Here is a 15,408-nt window from a genome sequence, read left to right as displayed (position 1 = left end):
GTCTTTTCACATTTAATATCTAGTGCACAGCGGGTGTCACTCGTTCGTTCACCGATTATGGTAAATTCTGGCCCATTATCTCTGCCGTCTTGATAATGAAAAAAATGTAATTAGACAAACATTTTATTGCACATTTTTTGGATACTGCTTAAATCTAAATTGCTATTAGCTTGGTGGAGGTCATTCCCTACGTGACCATGGTTACTTTCTTCCACAGAGGTTTTGAGAAACGATACCTGCCCAGAAGTGCCAGAAATTCCGAATGGTTGGAAAACGGCTTCCCATCCTGAATTAGTCCATGGAACTGTGGTGACATACCAGTGCTACCCAGGATTCGAACTCATAGGGACAGACATCCTTATGTGCCAGTGGGATTTGTCGTGGAGTGGGGATCCCCCAACATGTGAGAAGAGTGAGTTATTTATTGGACTTCTCCCTTCTTTCTATCCCATAATAATGTGGTTACTTTACTTATATGGATCAAAGGGTTATCTCAGAAAATTTCCAATACTGGTCCACTATACAGTGTAGGCTATGATCCTTTATTCTTCCTGAGCTGTAAATGTCAGTACTGAGAATATATTTAAGAGAATTCCACATTTATCTTTTTGCCACTGGAAAATGTATGAGTTTGTAAGTGCCTTTGTGCTTTTATGGCTGCTATTTTCTCAGTCGTTACCTCTTGATTTGAGAAAAGCCCAATCCTTATGTAAAATCCCAACTAAACTGTGATCGCAGCCCACAGCCATTCAACATAACATGAACTCATGTGCGTTTAGGTTAAAAGAACAACTGAGACAGGGACCTCAGCTGGAGACTGAATTAATATGTCACAGTTGCACAAGGCACAAGCCAGACACACACACACATCCAGGTTGGCACAAAGTAATGGTTATAGCAGTCCTGGTGGTGATTATGTAAAATAATAAGTAAGGACAACATCATTTTAAACACTTGTTATATATCATACAAGAAATGATTCAGTTTGTGAATATGCACAAACTTTATTTTTTGGCGTATATGTATATATATATATATATATATATATATATTTAGCTGAGTCATATTTAAAGCATATTTCCTTGGTTGCTGCACTGGGATGTTTTATGAATGTGTTGCACAACAGCGTGTCAGGGAACGGACGCCTTCCTACTGAATCCCCAAGCAGCAGGCTCCCAGTCTCAGTCATGATGGCACTGCACATCACTGAATAAAGAAAGGCCAGATACTTCCTGGGGAAGGGGGGAGGCTGTGGCAACAGTAACATATAATAGCACACTTAACATGGGAAAACATCCCCAAGTGCTTCACAGAGACGTAAGCAAATTAAAAAGTGTCAAGCCAAAGAAGGAGCCATTAGGAGGGAGTCAAAGGCTTCGTCAAAGAATTGGGTTTTATGAAGTATCTTAAAGGAGGAGAGGGAGGCAAAGAGGCATGGGGATTAGAGAGGGAATTGCAGAGCATGGGGCCTTGGTAGCTAAAGTTGCAGGTGGGCAAAAGGAAAGAGGGAGTGCACAAAATGGCAGAGTCTGAGAAGCAGCAAGTTTGGTGTGTGGCCAGGGGTTGTAGGGCTGGAGGAAATTACAGAGCTGGAGGTGGGGCAGGTGAGGCAATGAAAGGTGTTAAACACACAAAAAAGGAGAATTTCAAATTAAGCATTGAGGGACACATATAGTTGAGGACAGGGGTGGTGTGCAAGGTAGTATAGAGGGTACAGGGTGTTGGATGTGCTGAATTTTACAGAGGGTGGGGAATGGGAGGCAGTCCAGGACCACTTTGGAGTAGCCGAGTCTGGAGGCTGCATAGTCAGGGATGCAGGTTTCTAAAGCAGATTGGCTGAGGTAGAGCAGCAGGGAACAATGATAGAGATGGAAGTTTTGGATATTTGTGATGGAGAGGACCTGGAGCCAACCGCTCAGCTCAGGGTCTAATAGGATGTTAAGAATGCAAGCAGCCTTGTCCAGCCTGTGGCAGTGGTTGGCGGCAGGCGGAGGATAGAATTGGTGGCAAGGATAAAGAATTTGTGGTGATGATCAAAGATGATGGCTTCAGACATCCCAATGTTTAACTGGAGAAAATTGCAGCTCATCCAAGATTGGATGTTGGGTAAGGAGCCTAACACCCAGAGGAGGAGTCAAGAGAAATTTTGGACAGGTAGAGCCAGGTTTTATCAAACTACATGAAGTTGCTAACTTCTTGGGGAGAAATTGTGACCTTCCCATGACAAGAGAGGATTAAATTAGTAAAAATATGAAATCTGCCCCAACCCGCCAGCAACATGCCGATTTCTGACTTAACTGGCGCGGTTCTGGGGATGTCTGAGTAACCTGATCTTGAGAGGCGTGTGAGTGATTATAATAGTTAACTGAGGCTCTGTTCCTCAAATTTTGGGAGCCATTTGAAGTTAATGGTTGCGGGCTGAGTTTCCCAGGACTAAGGAAACCCAGCTGCTGAAGGGAGGTGGGAATTGCCAGATCCTTCAGGGAGTAGAAAGAAACAGGATCCTGAAAGGGAGTACCTAACAGTAGGACAGGATAAATACAGAGCGAGGCTTGGGGCCTTCAACTAACTTCAGGGAGCGGAGAGAAACCGGACCTGTGAGGGAGCACCTAACAGCGGGAGCAGCTAAATACAGAGCGAGGCTCAGGGCCTACACTTACCTTCAGGGACCGGAGAAGAACCAGACCTGCAAGGGAGCTTCAGGAGTCGGCACATACTGACTGAGTTTGAAAAAAGACTCAAACAGTGACATCACAGGAAAGCTGTAAGGTGATTGGTTGGTAGATAACTGCTATTTGAGAGTACCTGTAAATAGCTAGGTTAGTATACTACTGTGAGGGTGCATGTGTAAATAGTTGGCAATTAGAAAAACGTAAAATTAAAATTTAAGTAGCTACCTTATAATTAAGTAAGACACGCAAGCAGAAGGGAACTAAGAAGTTGGGGAGACTCCTGTTTTGTTTTATTTTTAAGTGGTAAGGTTTATTGTATTACCAAGGTTTAAATTAGTACTGTGAGTGTTGGTGAGAAGAGGCATTAATTTAAAAATTAATTAAGAAAATAATTATTTAGTTAATTGGAACACAATAAGGATGGCAGGGCATGTGATGTGTTGCCGCTGCAGTATGTGGAAGCTCGTCGACACCAGTGTGATCCACAGCAACCATGTCTGCAGTAAGTGTCTACGGCTCAAGCAGCTTTGGCTCAGTTGATGAGCTGGAGGCCAAGTTACAGACACTGCGATGTATCATAGAGGGGGAAAGCTACCAGGATACTTTGTTCCAGAAGGCAGTCACACCCCTTAGGATAAGGTCTTCTGATTTGGTCAGTGGTCAAGAACAGGAAGGTGCGGCTCTGAGTGAGGCAGGTAAGGGGATCAAGAAGGCAAAAGTGGAGGAGCCTTGGCCTTTGCAGCTGTCCAACAGGTTTGAGGTTCTTTCAGCTTGTTTGGATGAGAGTGAGGGCTGCAAGGTGGATGAGCAAACTGACCATGGCACTGTGGTACAAGAAGCTATTCAAGCACGGGGAGTAAATAGGAATGTAGTGGAAGTAGGAGATAGTATAGTCAAGGGGATAGACACAGTTCTCTGTGGCCAAGAGCGAGAGTCCATAATACTGTGTTGCCTGCCCAGTGCCAGGGTTCCGGACATCTGCTCTGTATTGGAGAGAAATTTGCAGTGGGAGGGGGAGGATCCAGTTGTCCTGGTCCACTTGGGTACCAACAACATAGGTAGGACTAGGAAAGAGGTTCTGCATTTGGAGTATGAGCAGCTAGAGGCTAAATTAAAAAGCAGAACTTCAAAGGTAATACTCTCTGGATTATTACCTGAGCCATGAGCAAATTGGCATAGGGTAAATAAGATTAGAGAGGTGAATGCGTAGCTCAAAGACTGGTGTGGTAGAAATGGGTTTTGATTCATGGGGCACTGGCACCAGTACTGGGGAAAATGGGAGCTGTAGCATTCGGATGGTCTTCACCTGAACTGTGCTGGGGCCAGTGTTCTGGCAAGTCATATAACTAGGGTGGTAGAGAGGGCTTTAAACTAAATCGTAGGGGGAAAGAATCATGTGAGAGGTGATGTGGCAAATCAAAGGGAAACAACAAGGTAATCAAGCAGGGTACTAATTTGGGTAATGATAACCAGAGTGTGGCAGGAATGGACAGAGCGTACAAACATAAGACTACACCAGCAGATAAAGCCAAAGATTGCAGAAATGGTAAAAAGAGAGAGTTAAAGGCTCTGTATCTGAATGTATGCAGCATTCATTTAAAAAAATAGATGAATTGTTAGCACAGTTAGAAATAAATATGTATGACATCATGGCCGTAACAAAGAGATGGTTGCAAGGTGACCCAAGGCTAGGACCTGAATATTAAAGGGTGTTCGACATTTCAAAAAGACAGGAAGCTAGGAGAAGGTGGTGGGTAGCTCTGTTAATTAACAGTATCATTAGTACAGTAGCGAGAGATGACCTTAGCTTGGAAGAGCTAAATGTAGAAACAGTTTGGGTAGAGATAAGAAATAGGAATGATAAAAGGTCACTTGTGGGAGTAGTTTATAGGCCCCCTAATGGTTGCTACATTGTAGGACAGAGTATACAGGGAGAAATAAATGGGGTGTGTAAGAAAGGTACTGCAATAGTCATGGGTGACTTTAATCTACATGCAGATTGGGCGAATCAGATTGGCAAAGGTAGCCTGGAAAATACTTAGAAAATCATAATGAGATCACTCAGAGTCAACATGGTTTTGTGAAAGGGAAATCGTGCTTAACTAATTTATTAGAGTTCTTCGAGAAAGTAATAAGCAAGGTGGATAAAGGGAAACATGTAGATGTTGTGTACTTGGATTTCCAGAAGGCATTTGATAAGGTGCCACATCAAAGGTTACTACACAAAATAAAAGTGCATGGTGTAGGGGGTAACATATTAGCAAGAATAAAGAACTGGTTGGCTAAAAGGAAGCAGACAGTAGGAATAAATGGGTCTTTTTCAGGTTGGCAAGATGTAATGAGTGGAGTTCCACAGGGATCAGAGCTGGGTCCTCAACTATTTACAATTCATATCAATGACTTGGATGAAGGGACTGAATGTATGGTTGCTAAATTTGCCAATGACACCAAGTGTCAGGCAGACCCCCACCTGCCAAGAATGAGGTATATTAATTTTGTCATATGAACATTGATTTTAAACTCCAAAATAAAAGCAAAATACTGCTGATTCTGGAAATCTGAAATAAAAACAAGAAATGCTGGAAATGCTCAGCATTTGATAAGGTGCCACATCAAAGGTTCTACACAAAATAAGAGCACATGGTGTTGGGGGTAACTTATTAGCATGGATAAAGGACTGCTTAGCTAAGAGGAAGGATACTCTGCTGAGTATTTCCAGCATTTCTTGTATTGATTTTAAACTATTGCTGGAGCAAGGGAATTACTTGTTAAGCAGATCAGCCATGGCTGGAAAAAACATTTACATACTAATAGACAGTGCTTGTGGAGACAAAGGACCATTCCCTGACGCATTCAACCGACAATGGACTTTGATCACCAGACATTGAAGGTGAGGAAGCTCACATTCCAGGATGACTACTAAGATGGCCGAATCCACAGACAGACATGGTCAAACCAGCTCATCACATGACCAACCTGCTGGACAACCTGAGTTTTTTTGAATTGTGCAGACAGTTTGAGAGAGAGACTGTTTGTTCCTGGACTGTAAAGACCTCTCCTGGCTGGTTCACCACAGCCTCCCCTGTCTGCTCCCATCTCTTTCTCATGGAACTCCAAATCCACTGAAGAAACATGAACCCCAAGAGAGAAAGTCTCCTCCAGCAAATAAGAATTAAGAAGAATATTGGGCCCCAACGAAAAGCAAGATGTACCTACAATCAAGGACTCTACAGTGAGTTCGAAGAACAGTAACCAAAACCATCTTCAGATATTGCCTCAAACATTTCCATTTTATTTCTTCTGCTGTTTTCTGTCTCTTTCTGCATGTGTGTTTGTCACATATGCACGCTAGCGTGGGTGCATCGTGTATCCATAGGCATTAACCAAATTAGAGTTTAAGTTTAATAAAGTTCAACCTTTCTACTTTAAACCTAAGAAAACCTGTTTGGCTGGTTTCTTTGCCTTACAAGGGGGAGCAAAAAAAATGATGTGTTAAAAAATAAAACTCTGTTGTGGTAAGACCAGTGAAGGCTGAGAGGGAAATCTAGACCCCTTTCTCACCTGCTCATAACAGAAATTTGGGGGCTACAGTCCTGGATTTTACCCACAGACAAACGAAAGAAATTGGAAGTGGGAAGCCAAATTGTTCCCCATCGAAAAAGAGCAAGATTTCAATACAGGTTTTCTTGTGGTTGTGTGTGCTAGAATACTAACATGTCTCCGACTGAAGCCAGTAACTCTCCAAGTCAGAGTGAAGTAACTTGAGATAAGTTAAAAACACTGTCTATGGAGGAGTTGAGAAAATTGGCTGAGCAGTGTGGGATCACTGTACATGGCAAGGCTAGGAAGTCTGAACTCCTAAGGCTTGTGGCCAACTATTTTTCCCTTGAATCTGAAGAAGCAGAAACAGGGTTAGAAGTAGACCCAGACAGGGTACTGCTAGCAAAGGTACAATTGGAACAGAGGAAACTTGAATTAGAGGAGAGAGAGAAAGAGACTTTCCAGAAGGAACGTGAAGAAAAAGAAAGGCATTAGAAAGAACAAGAGAAAGAGAGAGACAGGGGAGAAAGAAAGAAAGAGCCTTCCAGAAGGAACTGAAGACAAAGAGAGGCAGGAGAGAGAGAGAGAGAAAGGACCTTCCAGAAAGAATGTGAAGGAAGAGAGCTGAAGCAGCTTGAGTTAACTAGGGGGCGACAGAGTAACCCCAGTGAAAGCATGGCTAATATGGAGGATCATAATTCAGGGCTGGGTAAAAAATTGTTAAAACTAGCTCAACTAATCCCAGAATTCAATGAGGAAGATGTGGAGGTGTTTTTTGTGTCTTTTGAGAAACTAGCAAGGCAGCTAAAATGGCCAGCTGAGACTTGGCCTCTTTTATTACAAAGCAAGCTGACTGGAAAAGCCCGTGAGGTTTATTCCCTGTTGCCAGATGAGAGTTCATTGAATTATGAACAAACAAAAAAATTCTATCCTCAGGGCATATGAATTAGTACCCGAAGCCTGTCGCCAAAAGTTTGGAACCCACACGAAGCAAGCTACTCAAACTTATCTAGAGTTTGAAAGAAGTAAGCAGCTGGCTTTTGACCAGTGGCTGAGGGCTCTTAAAGTACAGCTCAGCTATGAGAGTCTCAGAGAAGTAATTCTGTTAGAGGAATTTAAATACTCCCTCCCACTGTCCATAAAGGCACATGTGGGTTCAGAGAGCAGTTCTGGCTGATGAGTTTGCTTTAATTTATAGGTCGGTTTCCCAGAGGAAAACCTTTCTTAGTCACCCCCACAAATCCAAAAAGAACAAAGGATGGAAAGGTGCTAGGAGCCCAAGCAGTCCTGGGAGCGAAAGGAAGCAGGAGACACAGGGGGCCCTCCACCAGCCAAAAAGGATGGTGCTGTGAGCAGGTGTGAGACCCAGAGACCTGTGTGCTTCCATTATAATAAAGCAGGTCATCTAAAAGCTGACTGCTGGAAATTAAAGGAAAAACCTGTAGGGTTAGTCAGGGCACTCACAGCACTCACGCTCAGTGAAGAAGGAATCCTGGAGGAGAGCACAACAGAGCAAGCTGTAGCTTTAACTGTCGTAAGAGTGCAACCCAGGAAGTTTATTACCGCAAGTGCAGGAAAATTTAATACTGTTCCTGAAGGTTATCAGGGTTTTGTGTCTGAAGGGAAAGTAATCCCATACCCCTCGAGTGGGGCAAGCAAGCCCATAGTAATTCTCAGAGACAGAGGGGCCACCAGATCCCTTTTACTGGGAAAAGGCCTGACCTTTCCCCCAGAGAGGGCAGTGAACACCAGAATGGTGGTGAATGGTATTGGAGGGCAGTGTATGCCTGTACCTGTACACTAGGTGTACCTGGAGTGCGACCTAGTTTCGGGACCAGTGACCGTAGGGATTCTCCCCAGTTTACCTTTGGACGGGGTTGACCTGCTCCTAGGTAATGATCTGGCGGGGGTGAAGGTGGTAGCCCCCACCCCCTAATAGTGAAAGAAAGACTGCAGGAGGTCAGAGAGACAGGGCAGCGGCAGGAGATGGTCCCCTGCAGTTTCCCTGAATGTGTAGTGGATCAGGCCATGATCAAACCAGCTCCCCCAGAAGAGACTTAATTGGCACTGCAGGCAGATGGCCATGAGGTCTATCTGAGACTTTCTTTGGAAATTTAGAAGACCCAGGGAATGAGTTAAATAAATCCCATCTAGCTGAGGCTCAGCGAGCTGACCCAGTCTTGTGAGAGTTAGCACAGACTGCCCAATCTGAAATTGAAGCAGAGAGAGTCCCTGATTGCTATTATTTAAAGAATGAGGTACTGATGAGAAAATGGAGTTCTCCTCTCAGACCTGTGAGCAAGGAGTGGACAGTAGTTCACCAGTTAATGGTGCTGCAGAGGAACCGGAGAGAAATATTAAGAAGGGCCCACGAAACTACAGTGGTTGTACATGCCCATATACCAAAGACCAAAGCCCGCATAAGACAGAAGTTTGACTGGCCAAAATTCCACAAAGATGTGGTGGAGTACTGCAGGAGTTGTCACATGTGCCAGGTTAAGGGGAAACCCCAACTTACAGTGAAACTTGCACCCCTAAGTCCTGTACTGGTGTTAGGAGGACCCTCCAGCAGAGGGCTGGTGAACTGTAAGGGACCCCTGCCATGAACAAAAGGGGACAGGCAGGCACAAGCCTGGCAAAAGGATAGAAAGGGAAGGGGAAAAAGCGACCAAGAGGGCAGGTTAAAGGAAGTCTGGGAGGAATCCCTGATGAAAACCCCTACTATCCAGTCAAACAACCCTGAAAAAGGTGAAAAGTTAGACCCCACAGTCTCCTATGTACATGCAGACACTAGAAGCACCCCACCAGAGCTGCTAACAGCATTTACAGGAATCTGCAGAGACAGGGGGCAGATAAACTGTGAGGGTGATGCCTCACCTAGTCGAAGTGCCACAGGGGAGTGCAGTAGAGTCTACACAAATACCTGCAGGCAGGAGTGTCCTAGAGGACAAAGGGGAGATTAGCAAAGAATCCTCCCCCACAGTCTGAAAAAAAGAGAACCACCATCCCCTGAAGTCAAAAGCCTTTGCATGACTCAGCAAAGCACTGAAAGAGAGTTTAGAATAGACCCACCCACTACTCACTCCCCTGAGGGAAAAAAAATTCCATCTTAGGGCTAATTAAATCTACCCCCACCCCCCTTTGCAGACCTCAATAGGAACAAAGACGCTAGGCAGTCATGAAAATGGACAAACTGAAGAAAAACCTCCCCAAAGGACCACATGTTTATTAGGATGCCAAAAAGGGGGTAGTTAAAGTACTACTGACACCAAGAAAAGACAGGCTGTAATAAGTTTTAGGATTTATAAATGAATGTGAATGAATGAGAGAGAGAGACGCTTGTTTTTCTCCAGTATATCTCCCTACCCTTTTAATGAAATGCTCTTTTTAAAAATCGCATTTCATTCTGCTGGCTGTGGAGGTGTCATCCAGACCCTCACCTGCCTAGAATGAGGCATATTAATTTTGTCATATGAACATTGATTTTGAACTATTGCTGGAGCAAGGAAATGACTGGTTAAAAAGATCAGCCATGGCTGGAAAAAACATTTACATTCTAATAGACAGTGCTTGTGGAGACAATGGACCATTCCCTGACACATTCAACCCAAAATGGACTTTGATCACCAGACATTAAAGGTGAGGAAGCTCACATTCCAGGATGACTACTAAGATGCCCAAATCCACAAACAGACGTGGTCAAACCAGCTTGTCACATGACTAACCTGCTGGACAACCTGAGTTTTTTTTAATTGTACAGACAGTTTGAGAGAGGAATTGTTTAATCCTGGACTGTAAAGACCTCTCCTGTCTGCTCCCATTTCTTTCTCATGGAACTCCAAATTCACTGAAGATGTGAACCTCAAGAGGGAAAAGTCTCCTACATCGAACAAAATTTAAGAAGAATACTGGGCCCCAACGAAAAGCAAGATGTACCTACAATCAAGGACTCTACAGTGAGTTCGAAGAACAGTAACCAAAACCATCTTCAAATATTGCCTCAAACTTTTCCACTTTATTTCTTCTGCTGTTTTCTGTCTCTATCTGCATGTGTGTTTATGCGTGGGCACATCGCGTATCCATAGGCATTAACCGAATTAGAGTTTAAGTTTAATAAAGTTCAACCTTTCTTCTTTAAACCCAAGACAACCTGTTTGGCTGGTTTCTTTGCCTTACAATTGGAAAGCAGTGAACAAGAATTTACTAAGAGGGAGCAAAAAAAAAACGGTGTGTTAAAAAATAAAACCTCGTTGTGGTAAGACCAAGTGAAGACTGAGAGGGAACCCTAGACCCCTTTCTCACCTAGTTGTAACCCCAAGATAAGAAGGAAAGTAAGTTGTCAAAAAGAGGGAAAGAGTCTACAAAAGGATATAGATAGGTTAAGTGAGTTGGCAAAAATCTGGCAGATGGAGTATACTGTGGGAAAATGTGAACTTGTCCACTTTGTCAGGAAGAATAGAAAAGCTGTATACTACTTAAATGGAGAGAGTATGCAGAACTCGGTGGTACAGAGAGATCTGGATGTCCTGGTACATGAATCACAAAAGTATGCATGTACAGCAAGTGATTAGGAAGGCAAATGGAATGTTGGTGTTTATTGCAAGGAGAATCGAGTATAAAAGTCGAGAAGTTTTACTGCAGCTGTACAAGACCTTGGTAAGACTACATCTGGAATACAATGTACAGTTTTGGTCTCCTTATTTGAAAAAGGATATAATTGTGTTAGAAACAGCTCAGAGAATGTTGACTAATTCTGGGGATGAAGGGCTTATCTTATGAAGAACAGGTTGCGCCTATACCCATTGGAATTAAGAATGAAAAGTGATCTGATTGAAACATAGAAGATCCTGAGGGGAGTTGATAGGATGGATACTGGGAGGATGTTTCTTCTTGTGGGTGAGACTAGAACTAGGGAACACAGTTTAAGAATAAGAGGTCTCCCTTTTGAGACAGAGATGAGCAGAATTTTTTTTTCTGAAAAGGTCGTTGGTCTGTGGAGTTCTCTTCCGCAGAAAGCAATGGAGGCTGGGTCATGGAATTTATTCAATGCTGAGTTAGATAGATTTTTGATAGACAAGGGAGTCAAGGGTTATGGGGAGCAGAAAGGAAAGTGGATTTGAAATCACAACCAGATCAGCCATGATCTTATTGAATGGTGGAGCAGGCTCGAAGGGCTGAATGGCCTACTCCTGCTCCTAAGTCCTTTGTTTCCATGTTCCTATCCAGCAGGAAAGTCCTGTTCCAGCTCTGCTTGTGGGCCAGGAGGAACAGGAGTGTTATCCCAGCCCCTAAAACAAACCTGCTGCAAGCTACAGCCCGCTGCCCCGTGCATTCTATCTCTCTCTCCCCCTACCCACATGATCTCTCCCACCCACGCAATCATTGTCTCTCCCCTGCGCGATCTCTCTCTTCCCGCGCGATCTCTCTTTTCCCGCGCGATCTCTCTTTTCCCGCGCGATCTCTCTTTTCCCGCGCGATCTCTCTTTTCCCGCGCGATCTCTCTCTTCCCGCGCGATCTCTCTCTTCCCGCGCGATCTCTCTTTTCCCGCGCGATCTCTCTCTCTTCCCGCGCGATCTCTGTTTTCCCGCGCGATCTCTCTCTTCCCGCGCGATCTCTCTCTTCCCGCGCGATCTCTCTCTTCCCGCGCGATCTCTCTCTTCCCGCGCGATCTCTCTCTTCCCGCGCGATCTCTCTCTTCCCGCGCGATCTCTCTCTTTTCCCGCGCGATCTCTCTCTTTTCCCGCGCGATCTCTCTCTTTTCCCGCGCGATCTCTCTCTTCCCGCGCGATCTCTCTCTTCCCGCGCGATCTCTCTCTTCCCGCGCGATCTCTCTCTTTTCCCGCGCGATCTCTCTCTTCCTGCGCGATCTCTCTCTTCCTGCGCGATCTCTCTCTTCCTGCGCGATCTCTCTCTTCCTGCGCATTATCAACACAACATTACCACTCCTCCCCCTCACTGCCAGTGCTGGCAGCCACAGATCCCAATCCCAGACTAACGCTTCCAAACCTACAGACCTCCCCTCCCTCAAGTGGTCCTACATCTGACCCATTTGGTGATCCCAGCCCTCTAACTTCCCCAAGTGTTCCCAAACCCAATCCCCCTGAAATGCTCTCAACCCCCCACCGCTGCCCCATCCAGACCCATTCTGTTTCCCCACTGTAGTATGTATCCTTCAACTCACCATGAGCACACCTGAACAGTGCCGTGGAAAATGTACATTATGGATCAGATATGGTAATTAAGATAAAGTCCCTTCGTTTTTCACCCATTCACGTTTATTTCTTTGTTGAGTGGTTGGATCTTGCCAACAAATGGGAAACCTTTTCAACCTATTCGAATAACAGATGTATTCGCATAACAAAGATATGAGCCAAGTGTGATATTTTCCAAAATCTGGTGCACAGGGTAACTATTGACTACCGTCTGCTGCAAGTAGAATCCGAGGATTGGTTTGTCAATACCGGGTAAATGCGAACAGCCATTTTCTGTTGCCAAATTTAGAAGTCCTTATTTGCTGACTGGCTTTTGGAATTTGTCACTAATAAATAGTGATTAAAACTATCTTATGCCATCATTTTTCACAATCCAGTGAACACGTCGACAGCAAGTTTGTATAATGACTTCACATGGACTGGGATATTCTTGTACTGGCTCCTTAGTCAGGCTGCCTTCCACATTCTTACTTGTCAAGAGCCAAATGTTGCTGACATCAAATCATCAAATACAGCCATTTACGTGGCAAGCCTTTAATTCACAGTTGCTAAGATTTGGACTGAAAGCTATTTCTACTAACAAAAAAATCTTTAGTACATTATGAACTGCAGCACCATCTACACTCAATATGATGCAGTGCAAGAGCCAATTGTGTGAAGGGGAAATGAGAATTGCAATGAAGGCTACAAAGCAGATCACCAGAACCTAATGACTGAATCTCTCAGATAAACACAGAGTTGCAACGTTATGGACAAAATCTTTGTTTTAAGCAAACAATAAGCTGTATATTAGCAGATGATGTTATCAGCCACTAGCTATGTATTATAAAAACAAAACAAATGAGCGTGTTCAAAAGTGATGCAGCATAAAGCAACTTTAATGCTCTGGAAAGTGACTTCTGACAAAATGGGAACTAATAAGACCAAGAATATTTCGAGACCCAGATGGGAGCTGGCCATGCTTCGTGCTTTTTGGATGTTGGTTTTACCCCACAGTCATTGAAATGCTACTACTCTGAGGGATCTTTGTGCTGCATTGGCGACAGTTTACTTTAGAGTAGGAACCAACGTGAAGTAGCCCAGTAATGCATTGTTTATGATACGCTGAGATTAGCAGCCCACAGCTTTGTGTTCCTGTGCTTCTCCATTTATTGAGTTCCCCATCTCATGAAAGCTGAGCTAGCTGAAGTGAACTAGGCTGGGAGATAGATAAGTTGAGTGAGTGGACAAAAATCTGGCAGCTGGAATATAATGTGGGAAAATGTGAAGTTGTTCACTTTGGCAGGAAGAATAAAAAAGCAGAGTATTACTTGGATAGTCAGAAGCTTTTTCCCAGGGTGGAAGAGTCAGTTACTAGGGGACAGAGGTTTAAGGTGCGAGGGGCAAAGTTTAGAGGGAATGTGCAAGGCAAGTTCTTTACACAGAGGGTGGTGAGTGTCTGGAACTTGCTGCCGGGGGAGGTGGTGGAAGCAGGTACGATAGCGACGTTTAAGAGGCATCTTGACAAATACATGAATAGCATGGGAATAGAGGGATACGGTCCCCGGAAGTGCAGAAGGTTTTAGTTTAGGCAGGCATCAAGATCGGCGCAGGCTTGGAAGGCCGAATGGCCTGTTCCTGTGCTGTACTGTTCTTTGTTCTTTGTTCTTTGTTCTTACTTAAACGGAGAATGACTGCAGAATTCTGAGGTGCAGAGGGATCTAGATGTTCTAGTGTATGAGTCACAAAAAGTTAGTATGCAGGTACAGCAAGTAATAAAGAAGGCTAATGGAATGCTATCCTTTATTACGAGAGGAATTGAAAATAACAGTAAGGATGTTATGCTTCAGTTATACAGGGCATTGGTGAGACCACATCTCGAATACTGTGTGCAGTTTTGGTCTCCTTATTTAAGGAAGGATGTCAATGCTTTTGGAGGTAGTTCAGAGGAGGTTTACTAGATTGATACCTGGAATGAACAGTTTGTCTTATGAGGAAAGGTTTGAACGGACTGGGCTTGTTTTCACTGGAGTTTAGAAGAGTGAGGGGAGACTTGATTGAAGTATATAAAATCCTGAACGGTCTTGACAAGGTGAATGTGGAAAGGATGTTTCCTCTTGTGGGTGAGTCCAGAACATAAGGGGCACTGTTTTAAAATTAGGGGTCACCCTTTTAGGACAGAGATGAGGAGAAATTTTTTCTCTCAGAGAGTTGTGTGACTTTGGAACTTTCTGCTTCAGAAGGTGGTGGAGGTGGGGTCATTGAATATTTTTAAGGCGGAGGTAGATAGATTCTTGTTAGGCAAGGGAATCAAAGATTGTCGGGGTAGATGGGAGTTTGAATTCGAGTCAGAGATGGTCTTGTTGGGTGGCGGAGCGAGCTCAAGAGGCTGAGTGGCCTACTTCTGCTCCTAATTCGTATGGACGTATGATCTCATTGCAAGTAGGTGGGAAGTAACATAACCTAGCAATTCAGTCCTCCCTCCTCATAGTCAGTTCAAGTGAAGCATTGGAAAAAGGCTGGGATGAGATCACCTGGCCACTGTTTCAGTTGGATATGCTGTCTCCTGTGGCCCACCCTCAACTCCCAGAGTGTGATGAAACTTTCTGTCCTTTAATGCTAATAAAATATTTCATTGTATGCCAACTTAGTATCATTAAATATATATTCAGTCCGTCATAATTCCTTTTTGTAGTAAAAAGCTACAATGTCCCCATCACAGTCGCCAGCAGTTTCTCAAATGACTCCAAGGTTTCCCACTGGGAGGTCCAGCAGTGACTCAGCAACAGTCAGCTTTGCTGTATGGTGCAAGATCTAACCCCACAGGCTTGCACAGTTTAATCAGAAACTGAAAAGGCCAATACTTTTCAGCATATTCACGATTACTGCATCACCCTGGCGTGATAAGCCTCCTGGTGCTTGCCTGAGGTTGAGACAGCAGTATGTTGTTGGGGCAGTATAGTGGGGAGTACATCTCTGTCTTATCCCATGCGGAGTGTTTGAT

The 15,408-nt window shown here is 44.1% G+C and overlaps 1 protein-coding gene across 1 annotated transcript in view; it reads left to right on the top strand.

Moving 5' to 3' along the window:
• Positions 1 to 15,408, top strand: part of sez6b (seizure related 6 homolog b) — a 487,030-nt gene that overhangs the window by 439,218 nt on the left and 32,404 nt on the right. The window contains exon 10 of the mRNA XM_068009887.1: positions 218 to 412. Coding sequence (XP_067865988.1) covers positions 218 to 412 — 195 coding nt within the window. The remainder of the gene's footprint in view (positions 1 to 217; positions 413 to 15,408) is intronic.

Source organism: Heterodontus francisci, chromosome 30 (assembly GCF_036365525.1).
Source record: "Heterodontus francisci isolate sHetFra1 chromosome 30, sHetFra1.hap1, whole genome shotgun sequence".
Lineage (NCBI taxonomy): Eukaryota > Metazoa > Chordata > Chondrichthyes > Heterodontiformes > Heterodontidae > Heterodontus > Heterodontus francisci.
The sequence above is the reverse complement of the archived record's forward strand: the minus strand, read 5'-3'. Positions and strand labels throughout refer to the sequence as shown.